We start from the raw sequence: 15,094 nt of genomic DNA on the forward strand, positions 1-15,094 counted from the left end.
TGAAGGTCCATGTTATAAGTAATCATTGACAAGATAAGGAATCTCTCAAGCAGTGCAGATTCTTGAATGAGCTGGATGTACTAGGTATATATTTATAGTGAAATGAACGCTGTGATGATCTTGACAACATTCATTGAAAGCTAAAAATGGAATTTTGTTAGCATATATTGGGTATCAACAATGGCGCCTTAATGCACAGGCTTACCAGGACTGAAGCCCAGGCCCCGAGTACCAGGGTGGCCTCATGAGACACATGCTTAAAAATATGCGGCTGGATGAGCCGTGCACGGCACGGGGAGAGAACGAGGATGCTTTAATGCATCGATACAATGTCCACGTTACATAATATCGCCGATGAGAGAGAATCATCAAGCAGTCATTCTGTTAGAATGCCAGGTCGGAACTGATTTTGTATGAATGCGCGATGATAAGCACTGATATTTTTGGCTCCGAGCAGTGGAAAATTAATCAATAACACAGCAATAATAACATACTCATCACGTGATGTTTTGAACACACCTGATGCAACAGCATCGGCTGGTTTAGGTGTGTTAGAGCAGAGATGTGAAAATGGACAGGTAGGGGGTCTGCAGGTCAAGAGCTGAGAACCCAGGGTCTAGGCTATAAACTACAATAAATATAATTAATGAAACATTATTTCAAAGTTTTCTGAATCTGCTCTATTGACTTACAGAATATGATTTTACATGACAAACATTTCCAGAAGAATTAAATGTTTAGACGAAGGCTGTGATATGTGTAAATAATAAAATATTATGAAAGCAAGTTTTGTTTTTAAGCTTTTTCGGCGCTATCTATAGTAATAAGAATGGTCCAAAATTATGTCAAATTGCATTGTTTTAGGTAAAAAAAACTTTAAATTATCTTGGGGGGAGCCCCAAACCCCCAATTCATGTTTATACCGGTTCTTTGACGGTGATATTTGCGGGTCTTTAATTGAAAAGACTGATCTTCTCGTGTTGCTGCTGTGCACACAGGACTACTTGTCTCAATAAACTAGCTTTGTCTTGACTTATTGCTAAAGTATTGTCTTATAATGGTGACTGTCATATTATGTTTACTGATCAGGAGGGCACTCCATTTAATATTTGTCGCTGTCCATTGACGGGGGGGTTTGAATTAGAGTTGCTGTGGCGTATTGTGAAGGGGGGCGGGGGAGGGCCTCCAAAACGTCCGTAGCCCCGGGGCCTCAAGTCATATTAAGCCGGCTCTGGGTATGCATGACAACCTTTAGCTTCTATAAATGTGGGTAACATTTAAGATTGTCAAAACAATAATGATGTGAACATTTCCATTTAAATGATCTGCTTCTTGATTTGGCTTTTTATATTAATCACTTGGCATATGCATGGTACACTTGTTCCAGGAAAATGATTATTCCCGTGAAGTTACCAATAACCAAGCTTCCTGTTACTCACTAAGACGGATGAAAAGCTCTCTCAAGCTTTGTGAATATGCATCAATTTTCACAGAAGGAGAAGAAACATTACTTACGTGTCATACTTGTCCATGGCGCAGACCCACTTACACAGGCCTTCAGCTGCAGTGGATGCAGTCCGAATCTTCTCTGGTACAAAGTCTGGGTTGGTGATGTACTTGTTGCGGATGATGGCGATTAAATTTGGTTGGATGTTGTCCTTGTCATACTCATGGAGGCTTTGGAGAAACTTCATGTCTCCCAGAAGCTTTTTGGCCGGGCCCCAAAAGTCCTCCACTTTTTTACCGGAGCCTGAGGGGTCGGGCACACGATCTGGCTTCAGGCCTTTAAGAATACAGATGGCCTCCATCACCAGCTTGACAGCTAGGGGCGGGCTTTTCATGGACTTCACCACTGTGATATCCTGTACATAAAAAGAAACTCATCTATAGGTCTGCCCTCTTCACTACTCTATTACAGCACACCTGGCCTTTGAGTCAGATGGAAGGGCACTGTCCTACATGAGGAAACGAGACTCGGTCAAAACTGAGTATATGTCTGGACCGTGTACGGTCAGTCTGTGAATGTGTGGCTAAATTGTTACACAAATAGTCAGTGGTCATGTCTATAATGTTAAATCCAGCGGAACATGTCCACCAGGTCCGCTGAGGACACTAGGGGACGCGCTGCTCCACTCAACTGGTCAATCAAGTGGTGACGTACCCTATCAGGAAATGCACCTGATTGGTCCTGTTTCAAACAGGAAACAACATGGCGGCCTGCTTGTAAACATTTTCGTTTATTCCGTCTAAACTATCCACTAAAATCTACTTCTGAAAACATTTTAAGTGAGAAATAGGCTACGCCACTCATTTTCATTTTAGAACTAGGTCGTCTAGTTTGACAGCTTGGTCCAACTTCTGTGAGCTAGCAGTTTCGCGCTGGACGGGCTCATCTGCATAAAAGACTGTTCCCGCCTTTACATTTTGAAAGAGTAATGGCCGATGAGGAAACTCCAACACTCGGCCGACCAATCGTGTAACTTCCTCACTCACTCAGCCACTCCGTCACTCAGTGTCAGACTTTTGCGTTTGTAGGGCTGGCCCTCTGCGGTCCAGCCAAAAAAACCAATATTGCTCCTTTTACCTGATTGGTGAGAGTATTCAACGCAGAAAGGGCTGACTCCAGGATAGGCATGGCCACAGCCAGGTCAGCATCACACTCATCCTTGATGGCCTTGGCAGCCATGGCTTGTTCGTTGGCCACGGCCTCGTCCACCTTCACCACCTTCTCCACCTCGGCCACCTCCACAGATTCATGCTCGATCACCACCATCATCTCATCTACCTTCTTGCTGGCCACAAGCAGCTGTGGCTGTAGAGCCTCCAGCTCAACCTGCATAGTGGACACCTGGTCTGCTGCTGACTCAAGCTTCTCGAGGCCCACCTCATAACGATGTTTCAGCGTCATCACCTCACTGGGCGGAAGATGGAGAGAGATGAGGAAAATAAGTCTACACTTTTTACACGTGGCTACTGGAATTTGGCTTTGGTGTGAAGCATTGGAAGTACTAAAAACATTTAATGACAGTAAAAATGACAATGTACACATACAGCAGGGCTCTAAACTGCGACCAAAATGGTCGCATATGCAACCTTTTTTTGGGAGTATGCGACTAAAATTTTTACCTAGTCGTATTTGTGCGAGTGCATGATCATTACTATTTTGGTATAACAGTAAGTGCGTTGGATATTGCAGATGAAAGCAGTCCTTTTTGTTCCTCACTGGTGCTACCTTTCTCTCCCCTCCTGCACTCTTTTCTGTTCTGTGTAAACCTTTGCGCGTGCACATATGCCGCCCCTTACCTCACTTGCATCACACACTGCAGGCGCCAAAGTTTCGCTGTTCCCCAAAATGAAGCGGTCTATCGCTGATTAAAATGAGGAGAGAAAGGAGGAAGCTGGTGGTGAGGGAGAGTCTAACAGAGGTGCCGACTAAGACACCACCGATGATGAATGTGCAACAGGCACGGAGAGACTGGCTGACAGACAGGTGAAGAAAAAGAAGTACCACTTTCAGCCACAATGGCTAACACAGTACCCGTGGTTACGCTACGAGGGGAACGCTATGCTGCATGTTTATTATAGGCAATGTGGTCCGTCCGTTGCAGGCAACTCTAATCTTGTTAGTGGCTCAACACAGTTTAACTTCAAACATACATTCTGTTGTTATGCTTTGCTTTTAACAACATTTTTGTTATGTTTTCTTTTGATGTTATAGAAGATGACCTATTTTGTTAATCACTGTTCGTGGCAGAGAAATTTAATAATCAGATTAAAATATTTTGCAAATATCAAGTTTCGAGGCATTGTCAATGTTTCACTGGGGTATGTGAATTAAGACAACTATTTATTTGCATGCAAGGTCATTGATTAATACCATGCTGTAACCCCCAAAAAAGGGTGCGACCAAATCATGTGCTTGTGCGACCAACTGAGAAAGTTGAAAAGTTAATCTAGAGCCCTGACATACAGTATATATTAAATCTTACGCTCTTCTTGTCTTCAGCAGGGCCTTGAAGGTGGAAATGAGTTCCAGGTATGAGGTCGGAGTGACATAGTTGTGGCGCTGCAACTCGGTCAAAAAGCGAACTGACAGTTCTATGGTCGAGGTGTGGAAGCTCTTGCACATGTCAATGCAGCCTTCTCGGGACTCATCAGTCATCTCAACGTCCTCCAGGAAGCGACAGGCCACTGCCTGCAGGGCATCCTCTGGCCAGGTCTGATAAGGAAGGAAACATGCTGTACTGCCATACAGAGAGTGTAATTTAATTTCTGCTATGGTTTTCTGGTAATGTCATCAGTTACCACCAAAGGAAGCCCAAATAAAGATTTGGATTGAGAGCCATCATCCATTTTGTTAAGGCTTGAAGTTAATAAAAATGCTCCAATTTGACTTATTTTTGTCTTACAAATGACATCTTCACCCCTTGTGACGATGCATTAACATTCACACACAATACATTGTCCCTGTCTTTTGATTAACTACCCGAGACACCAGAACTCATGCAACATACATATACACACCTGGAACCAGTTAATGGTGCAGCAGTTAATGAGGGCGGGGAAACGTCTCAAACGGTTCCTAAAGGCGTCTCCGATGGGACTCATGGCCAACACCACATGCAGCTGTGTGCGACAGCGTTCTAAAAACATGTTGAAAAGAGACAGGGTGCTGCCATCCGTCTGCTTGTCACGGTCACGTTGCCGGTCCAACACACGCATTCGCTCACAGATTTCCTGCTTCTCGTCAACTGCAAACAGGTTAGGTACCTGGAAATAACCAGAAGATAACCGATATGGTCTGTTTTTGGGTACTGGCTTTGTAACATAGAACACCTTTTCTCTCTGGATTACCATTCTGTCTATCCACATCTACTGTATTTGCCTAACCATGTATTTATCCATCTCTCAACACATTTTTCTTTCTTTCCTCCAAACCTTCATTCACTGATCAATCTTCACATCAGTTTGAACATGTTATCTATGCCTCAACTCATCCATCAATCCGTCTAAGTCCCGTCCCCTCCACTTTACCTCACCAGTGTTGAGCAGGTTGCCAATGTCCTCCAGGAATGACTCCCTTTTGATTTGAGTGTCTGTGAAGAGGAAAACGCCATGAGCTTCCCCCTGTGTGGACTTCCTCATGATAAGCTTCAGGTCCTCGTGCCATTCGGTAGTTCCGTAGGTCTTGGAGATTTCCACTTGGAAAAGTTCTGCCTCCGCCATGTAGGCAGCCAACCGGGTGAGAGACTGCCGGCCGCTCCCGCCCACGCCCACCAGCAGGGCGTGGCCGCTCGGCTGCTTGAGGATGCGGGAAATGCGGCACACGTGTTCGATGGCGAAACGGAAGAGCACCAGATTCATGGGCGCTTTGCTGATGTTGTTGTACTCCTCCAGGTGCGACTCCACCACCTGTCGGAGCTGGTCGAGGTTGTTCACCTCGCGGTAGTTGCGGTCCTCACCCTTGGGGTCGTGAAAGTCACAGAACATGAGGCTGCGCAGGTCATCCTCGGTGACTTCTCCATCGTGGTCCTGGTCCAGATGCTGGAAGAGCTGATGGAAATTTTCCATCATGTGACTCTGAGACACCGCCTGTAAATGGCTTACAAGCCAGGACCGATCTGTGTCGTGAACCAGTCGATCATAGTAGACCCTCAGAACCTGAGGATCAACAAGACAAAGAAAGAGTGAATGTGAGAGATGGATAAAGAGAGAGAAAGCTAAAGAGAGATGGCAACACAGGAGGTTCCAAAGGAATACTACGTCTGTAGCCTGACTGCAGCTAAATGTACTTCAGGATATTATAATTTCGTGTTTAGGCTACGTTAGTTACATAGCTGCCTGGTATTTTCCACTGTTTGTTGTTAACAACATTACCTCATGCACCCAGAGCCGTTTGATGACAGACGGTTCATCTGCAGTCTCTGGCCGCGACAGGCAGATGCCTTGGATGACCCGGGAGACGTCGCGCAGATTGAACAAGTAATGGGACTTTGTGGGGGTTGGTAGCAGGTTCTTGGTGGCCTCTTGGTACACGGACAAGGTACTATTAACAATCTGAGAGGTCAGAGCTGCAAATGGCTGGGGGAAAGGAAACCTGTAGATGGAATGGTTGATTCATTGTTGAGATCCCATTTAGATTATTTCCTACAGTTTAGTCAGGAAATTGATTAATTTATTGTTGTCATTTTTTGTTGTTATTGTATTAATTAAACACTTACAAAATGAAAAAAATGAAATATATCTGATCAAGGGTCTTTCTTTTATCATTAGCATTAACAAAGTATTCCCAAAGAGCCCCAAACTGTCAAAGTGTGAAACTGCCATCTTGTCAAATCCAAGTGATACTTGTGTTTGCAGGAGCGGTCGGGTAGATTTAAAAGCTTTCCAACACATCTGATTGCTTTAGGACTTGTGGCCTCTGAGGTAAACACTGCCTACTGATCTTTGGTTAGAAATAATTTACAATTCATTCTGTTGATAAAAGTGGCAGAACACTACCTCAGGACTTCAAAAACGTTGTGGGTCAAATGCCCTCAAGGCGCAAGTGAAGGTTAGTAGATTACATGTCGAGGTTTGGTTATGAATATTCCTAAACATATGCATATATTCTGTTTAAAGTGAGGAAAAAAAGAAACTTACAAATTACACATGCTACGTACTTACCGTATGGAGAAATGCCAGTCTGAGATCCTGGAGAAGATTGTATACATGGTCTTCTCATCAAAATCATTAATGGTAATCGTGTTGAAGTGGCGCAGGTACCGAGGTGTGATGGGGTTCCTCCCTCCACCTAAACAAGCAGGACAAGACACAAGTTTACATTTGCACATTTACATTGTTAAAGGTGCAAAAAATCGAGATTGGGAGCATTTCTGTTGCCTCCGCACGGCTCTCAAGATGGCGACAGCTGAGCCGGCGTAGCCTCGTAGCTAATGGTGTTAACAGCGCTAACAGTGAAAAATAAGGCAACAGTGCTGACAGAGAGAACAGCAAAGAACGTACATTGCTAAGAAGTGAAAGTCAATTGTTCGTTCCATTGCATCATCAGTAAAACGTTCGACTAAAAAGTGCCGTACAAAAGTCAAACTAAATTATTTCTATTCTATTGTCATATTCTATCGGAATGGCCTGTGTTGAACAAAAAATTATTATAAATGCTGCAGGTCGTCAACCAATCAGAAGGTCGGCAGTTCGATCCTCGGCTCCTCTGGTCACATGTCGAAGTGTCCTTGAGCAAGACACTTAACTCTAAATTGCTCCCGATGTCTGAGCCATCGGTGTGTGAATGAGTATTTAGATTAGATCCTGATGGGCAGGTTGGTACCTTGCATGGCAGCCTCTGCCATCAGTGCATGAATATGTGTGTGAATGGGTGAATGCTGGCATCTAGTGTAAAGCGCTTTGAGTGGTCGGAAGGCTAGAAAAGCATTATATAAATGCAAGTCCATTTACCAGTCCATAAGCGTTTTCAGTCCAAAATGGCGGCAGTGGCAGTTGTCAAAAAAACACTGGAGTTTCGTCACTTTGCTTCTATACTCTTTGATAACAGTGTTAACCTGGGGGGAACTGGAGGGTGACAGCGTCGTCGGTTGGAGCGGCGTTATCAGCCGTAACCGCCGTATGAGCGCAGTGCAGAGCGGCGGCCGTGAGCTAGCCAGTGGGGCACGCTCACACGTACTTAAAGGCGAGCACCTGGATATGTAAACAAAACACGGAGAAGCTAGACTAACAACACACACAGAGGGAGAGTGACTTCATTCTCTGCTCAGGCAGACATTACTCCTCTATATCTTTACATAACAAATAGTTGTTTGATGCTGTATTAATTCTTTGGTTATTGAATAGAGAACCTTTAATATCTACACACAGTAAATAAGGCCTCCTCTATTGTTTCCCTGGTGTGGGTCCAGTGGTTGCCACACTGCCATGATGGGCAGCAGCTTAGAAAATGGAAACAACTGTCAGCACAGGTATCGGGAGCAAATACTGTAGCTGTGTGGGCACCTGAGTGTGGCACCCATCCTCTCTCTCTCTCTTGCAGCTGTCGCAGCCAGCTGCCTCAGTGGACAGGGTTGCTTTCATGTTTACACTGGTAGTTGTAGTGGAGGTGGAAGTGGTAAACACTTGCTATTTGCAAGCACCTTGAGGCAGTGAGGAGCTCCACAAAACAGCAGCTAGTTGTTTGTGACATTGACTCAACAGCAATTCAGCAGCAGTTTAGAGACAGGGGGAAAAAAGTATTCACTTCACCCACCTTTACTGCATTTTGTCAACCAATCTAGGGCTTTGGTATCATTGCTGTAACAATAATACGCTTCTAATAAACTTCAGGGTTTACCACAGCTGCTACTCACCAGGTGGTCCCATGGCACATATGATCTGGATATCCACCAGTTTGATCATGGAGCAGTCCTTCATGTCATACCAGTTCCAGTGGTCCAGCCACTGGCGCAGCAGCTCCACAGGGGGCTGGGCACCATAAACCTCCCGGGCTGGCATGTTCACATCATCCACAAAGATCACCTGATGAGACATAACATTAGTATACGTGGAATAAGATTAAATACAGGAAATACCACAAGGTATTTCATATTTAAAACTACACAGTTTTTTTGGTTTAGTTTAGTTCCACAGAAAAAAAGTCTAAATGTTTGACGAACAACATTTCAGTGACTTGCTCCACTGATCAGAGTGCAAATGGAACATCACGCAAGTCATACCAAAATAATTTGTATGAACATAATAAAGAGTTTGTACCATTTTCTTCCCCAATGGCGGGCCATACACTCCTTTGCGTCGCTTATCTAGCTTGGACATAATAAGGTTTTGGGTCTGGGCAGCTGTGGTCTGGGCTGAAAAGTTGATAAATAATGGACTGTAGACATCCTTCGGCAGCTGATTCAACAGGAAGTTCTGGGCAAGAGATATTGGAAATATGAACATAGATTATCATCAAGAGTCATTGTATGGAAGTTTATTGTATATCATCATCGTGAATATCTACACATGTACAACACAAAAATGCAAAATGGCAACAAACTGCGCAAACAATAAGAGATATTATCAGGAAAAATGACACCTTGAAAATAAGTATTGTATGACTAACAATGGATAATATGGTTTATGTCAGGGGTCAGCAACCTTTACTGTCAAAAGAGACATTTTAGGCAAAAACAAAAGAAATTGTCTGGAACCGCAAAACATTTGATCATTGTGATGAAGGAAACACAGTTTATAGTCAAAGTATATAGTATATAAGTCTAATGCAGTGAGGGCCAAAGAGCAAATGTACTACGGAGAATTAGGGCCACATTGAGGGAAAAAAAGTCGGAGATTTCAAGAAAAAAGTCGTAACTTTACGAGAAAAAAAGGTGAATATTACGAGAATAAAGTCATAAGTTTACGAGAAAAAAAGTCGTAATATTATGAGAATAAAGTCATAATTTTACAAGAAAAAAAGTCGTAATATTCCCAGAATAAAGTCATAACTTTACGAGAAAAGAAGTTGTAATATTCCGAGAAAAAAAGTCGTAATATTACGAGAATAAATTCATAACTTTACGAGAAAAAAAAGAAAATAACATGTAAAATTACTACTTTATAATATTATGACTTTATTCTCATAATACTACGAATTATTTTCTTGTAAACCTATAACTTTATTCTCATAATATTATGACTTTATTATCGAAATCTCTGATTTATTTTTTTTCCTCAATGTGGCCTTAATACTCCGTCGTAACGTCGTACCATAGACCTACAACAATGATAAATAAAAATGTAAACAAAAAACAGTTTCCATTTTTATAAATCCACAGGGAGCCGCTGGAGACGGGCTGAAGAGCCGCATGTGGCTCCGGAGCCTCAGGTTGCAGACCCCTGGTTTAGGTCAAGTTTACACTTTGTTGTTGTACAGTACAATGTTTGTACTGTATGTGTGTTTTTATGGGATATTCAGAACACCTAATGTGACTTATGAGGGTCCCGGAATGTCATGGACTTATTCAATGAATAAATGTAATCGAGGTACCAATTTGGTTGATAATTGCCTACTTCAAAAAAAGACAATGCTCATTTGGTAGAAAATGTTTTTTAAGTATCACTCTCTGTTCTGAATTAGCATGCCAAAGAGCATGTGCAGGTAGAGTACACATAAAGTGATAATTTCCTGTTTGATCCATGGCAAATGGTTGTGATAGGCTTTGTAATCTAATTAAATGTGGCATTTAGTGAGTCTTTCATTAGATAAAAACTGGATCGCAGTTAATCCCTGAAAATGACTTTGAAATGAAGTAGGGAATTAGTTGCCCTCTGAGGACATGATCTAAAGTAATGTTCTGCGGGTCAAAAGGGTAAAATCGATGAATTTTTGATTTTGCATGAGGGTTTAGAAAAGGGCATTTTACTAAAAGCTAAAAGAGGCTTTTATGAAAGGACATTTAGATAAAATGCCCTTTAGGACAAATGGCCTTCTTTGTTTACATGAACAGAGAACATAAATCAGAGAACGTAGTCAGGGGTGATTTGATATCTGTTATTAGGGTCTGATCTATTTTGTGTATCTATTATGTATCTATATGTATGTATTATATGTAGTATTTTATGTTTTGTACATGCGTGTTCAGAGCACATGCTCTCACTTCCCCTGTACACTCTTACACATGCTTGTGAAATCATGTGAGTAACGACCTGCATAATTAAAGGGGACTTGTGATGTGAATGATCACAGGGTGCAGCCAAGGCGCATCATCATCCTCTTGTCTAAATTATAAACCAGTGGCACAGCTTCTCTCCATCTCACTCAAGAGTAGAACGGGGCGGGTGAAGGAGGCTTGTGTACAGCTGTCTGATGGTACTGGTGCCGGCACCATGCCAGTCATGTTCTTATGGTCTGAGTGCTGGTGCTCCTTTATCACTCCTGCCGGATTTGGGACTCAGTCACGGTCTGCTGGTTGCGGCATGGGACAGAGCTGTTCCACCACGCAGACAGACAGACAGGAAGGAAGGAAGTGGAGAACAAGGAAGGCTCCCCAGTGAGATGATCTCTATTCACCCCAGAGTCTCAAGTTTGAGCACACTAATGGATGAACTAATGAAGCAAAGGGAAGGGGGGGGGGGGATTAGTCCTTGATATAAATAGCTGAAGGTCTGCTGAGAGATACTCAGTATTCCTCCAAGGTGGCCGTTTCACACCTGGTGACTGTAGCTGTGTTGCCTTCAAATTATCTGTACGTTCAGAACACTTACTCCAGCTTCCCGAGGCTGGGACTACACTGCTTAGAAATGAATGCTCACTCATCCTACTGAATGATGTTATTGGTAGCATAGGCAGGGTTTTTTCTGCATATGATAACCATCATTTCTGCTAATAAAACTGGCTTAAAGTCCAATCCCCACTTCCCTTGGAGAACAGACAGAGACAAGCAGAGTTAAAAAGAAGAAAAAAAAGATACTGAAAAATAATAATGAACTACACAGTGTACGCACATAAATGCAGCTCAACAATGTGCTCATGGTGAATACACATACGTATTAAATAAAAGGTCTACAGGTATTCGAAGAAACAAATCACCGGCACTCACAGAGAAAGGCTCTTTCTTAGTTTATTCTGGGCAAAAAAACAAACGTGAGTCAGCTATAAGCCGTCATCAGCATCAGCATGAGCTAAGAAAGACCCTTTATCTGTGAGTGCCGGTAATTTGTTTCTTCTATTCTTACCACTACCTGGCACCCGATACTGTTCAAGATTTGGAGAAGTGCTCGCTGCTACTTTTTATTTTGTCTACAGGTATCAACAATTCTGTGAACTACTTTTTAAGGCTTCTTTAATGTTTATTTCACCTACATTCAAGGCCATTTTCAAACTAGTCAGCTAGAGAAACAAGCCAATGTACTACTTGTATTCCACTGTATCGTCTTATCTATGATCTTGGACCAATTTACCAATTTAGCACATGCTTATTACAGGTACCCTGTGGAGTTCTTGACCACGTGTAGCACAATAGGGTAATGTTTTGATGAATGGATCACAGTTTTTTTTGGTATCTTGTGCACATGCACAGGGACCAACATGCATGAGCATGCAGGCAGGTTGATTTCCATTCCTGCCGATGGTTTCCTGCTACTCCACTGGTCAACAGTTGGTGGTAAAGGCGCTAACTACGGAAGCCCTAAACGGACATGAACTGAACATTTGTTTAATGCCGTTATCTCAAGATCACAAGTTAATTGTGTCGTTATTTTGAGAAACCAAGCTTTGTTATCTGGAGTTAACGAGATAATTGACTCGTTATCACAAGAAAACAAAAGGTTGTTTACTTTTATTACTTATAATGTTTGGCTCAAATCAGCTGATCGAGACAGCACTCATTTTGGCTGTTATTTTAGATTTAGTCTTAAAACGAAAATGCTTATTAGTTTTAGTCACATTTAAGTCATTTTTATCCTTCATAGTTTTAGTCCAGTTTTAGTCTACGACAACTCAAAACATTTTAGTCCAGTATTATTCACCGGAGTCATTACATTTTTGTCAAAATGTAATCTCTCTTAATATTGTCAACTATTTTTTTATTTAATCTTGGTCATCAGATTATATTGAACATTTCTGTCATTTTAGTCTTACTTGAACTTATTTCACATAATCTTTGTATTTAATCATTATCTGATTAAGAATGCAGCTTTGCAGTTAGTTTGAGTCCTCCTGACTGTGGTCATTAATGATGCGCAGTTCAGTCGCACCCACCAGTCCATTATAAGAGTCCATCCACCCGCCAAACATGTCAAAATATGAAAATAAGTGACAAAAATAAAGAGAAATTTTGGTAATGTTTTTATGTTTTTAAACTACATTTTAGTCACGTCTTTTTTCGTCAACGATATTACATGTTTAATATCGTCACCGTTATTAATGCGGCTGGTGCCATCTTCTCATCGTCTTGTCTTCGTCATGGAAAAAAGGTTGTTGACAAACTTATTTCGTCATAGTTTTCGTTTACGAAATTAACACTGGATCGAGCTAACAGCATGGTATAGATATATACATCCATGGCTGACAGTGGGTCGTGAGACAGAAAATCTTTCCACTAAGTTAACTACATAATTAAGTTGTGATCTCGAGATAAGGGTATTCAAATTTTTGTTGAATCATGTCTGTTTAGGGCTTCCGTAGCTAACAGCTAGCTACATATTAACTCGTACCAAGAGAAGTGACCACATCACACCGATCCTTGCTGCCCTTCACTGGTTACCTGTGAGTTTTACAATTCATTTTAAGATTTTACTGCTTGTTTTTAAAGCCTTGAATGGTCTGGCTCCTGCCTATATCAGTGATTTGCTGACTCCCTATGAGCCTGATCGATGCTTGAGATCCTCTGGCAGGGCCCTACTAACGGGTCCAAAATCCAAACTGGTCAACAAAGGTGACCCACCGGGCTTTTGCCGTTTGGGCCCCTCAGCTGAGGAACTCCCTACCTGAGGATCTCAGACAGGCAAACTCAGTGTCTTCCTTTAAATCTCTTCTTAAGACTCACTTTTATATTATGGCCTTTTCTTAACTGATGGTGCACTGTTGTAACTATTTATATGATTTTATTTTGTATTTATATGATTTTATTTTGTCTAGATTTTAAGTTCTGGGTGTTAATTATTTGTATCATGCTTTTATTGGAAAGCACTTTGTAACCTTGTTATGAAAGGTGCTATATAAATACAATTATTATTATATAACCAGGCAACAGCCAAGAGATTTATTTTTCTGTTTGGTCACTTCACAATATTAATGATAAGTAGCTATTGTTGATATCTGCTGGAGATGTTGCATCTGCATCTTTCTTACCTCACATTCCTTTCTGCTCAACGCAAAATAGCTTAGTGCTTTCCAAACAATAATAAAATAAGGCATAGCAGACGACTCACTGTAATGTAGACACTCTTGCCAGTTCCAGTGGGGCCGATGAATATAGTGGGCTTCTGGTGGGTGACAAAGAGCTCCATCAGTGCCATGTAGCGTACCGTGTTCTCAGTGGGCACAATGATCTCATTGAACTGCATGTCTTTGCATATGGGGGGAGCGGCCTTTAGCTCATCTGTCCACAGCTCCCACCTGCCCGGACCCTGAAGAGGAATTTGAAAAGGAAAAAGAGGTTGCATTTGAGATATTAAAGGCCACTGTGCTCCCACTCAACCAATACACTCCCAGGGGACCATATAATATAGGACAATAGCTAGTCTTTGACTGTAGGTAAGAACATTATATGAAAACACGGAGCACATACATTGATTTTTCTATATTATGAGACGTAAACAATACAGATGTTTGTACATACAAGGTCTCTAATCTTATGTGACCCTTTCCTTGTGTTCAGATTTGATTCATATCAGCAGCCTACAAAAATATCAATAATCAAATCCATAACAGTCTTGTGTGACTTCTTTGTTTCCTGTAAAACCAAAACATCTCTTGTCCTCTAATCAAGTTGTATGATACAATTGATGCTAAACAATGAGCCAATATGAAACTTTCCTTTCATAATTATCTCAGCCAAAACGTGTATGCAAAATAACCATGATAACTACTAAAACATAACAGAAAAATGACAAAGAAATGTATGGAACATCTGAACTGTGTGACATTTTTGTAGTTATTTTCTATCAACACCTTTTTCAAAACAGATTTTAAAGAAGAACATTTCAAATCTGCTTATATGGGGGAACTGGACTGCATGGGTTCTTTTTCTTTGCTGTGAAAACACTGCTTTGTTCGCCATCCCTCATGATAAAACAAGAATTTACTGGCTAGAAATTCAAGACAGTTTGAGCCATGTGACAGAGACCGAAGCGTGACACTCCATAAAGGTCACACAGAGACAAAAAATGAGTGTCCCTCTTCCTCCGACGTCTGAGGAAAAGAAAAGGTATGTCACTTCAAGTGACTTGATGTAGAATTTAGAGGAGGCTCTCTTGTGTGTTTGTTGTCAGTTATTGTGGTTATGATGGTGTAAACAAAACAACTGTATAATATAACCATTTGTATTCTTTACTGTGACAGAATGATGTTTGGTTTATGTGTAAGTCACACACACTTCACTGTGTT

The 15,094-nt window shown here is 41.7% G+C and overlaps 1 protein-coding gene across 3 annotated transcripts in view; it reads right to left on the reverse strand.

Moving 5' to 3' along the window:
- Positions 1–15,094, reverse strand: part of dnah7 (dynein, axonemal, heavy chain 7) — a 116,936-nt gene that overhangs the window by 37,207 nt on the left and 64,635 nt on the right. For all 3 annotated transcript variants that reach the window (XM_074658131.1, XM_074658129.1, XM_074658130.1), the window contains exons 36-45: positions 13,918–14,115; positions 8,761–8,916; positions 8,358–8,526; positions 6,667–6,793; positions 5,878–6,097; positions 5,035–5,661; positions 4,525–4,770; positions 3,990–4,219; positions 2,585–2,915; positions 1,516–1,862 (exon numbers count right to left, since the gene is read on the reverse strand). In XM_074658131.1, the coding sequence (XP_074514232.1) occupies positions 1,516–1,862; positions 2,585–2,915; positions 3,990–4,219; positions 4,525–4,770; positions 5,035–5,661; positions 5,878–6,097; positions 6,667–6,793; positions 8,358–8,526; positions 8,761–8,916; positions 13,918–14,115 (2,651 nt within the window). The remainder of the gene's footprint in view (positions 1–1,515; positions 1,863–2,584; positions 2,916–3,989; positions 4,220–4,524; positions 4,771–5,034; positions 5,662–5,877; positions 6,098–6,666; positions 6,794–8,357; positions 8,527–8,760; positions 8,917–13,917; positions 14,116–15,094) is intronic.

The sequence above is a fragment of the Sebastes fasciatus genome, chromosome 14 (assembly GCF_043250625.1).
Source record: "Sebastes fasciatus isolate fSebFas1 chromosome 14, fSebFas1.pri, whole genome shotgun sequence".
Classification (NCBI taxonomy): domain Eukaryota; kingdom Metazoa; phylum Chordata; class Actinopteri; order Perciformes; family Sebastidae; genus Sebastes; species Sebastes fasciatus.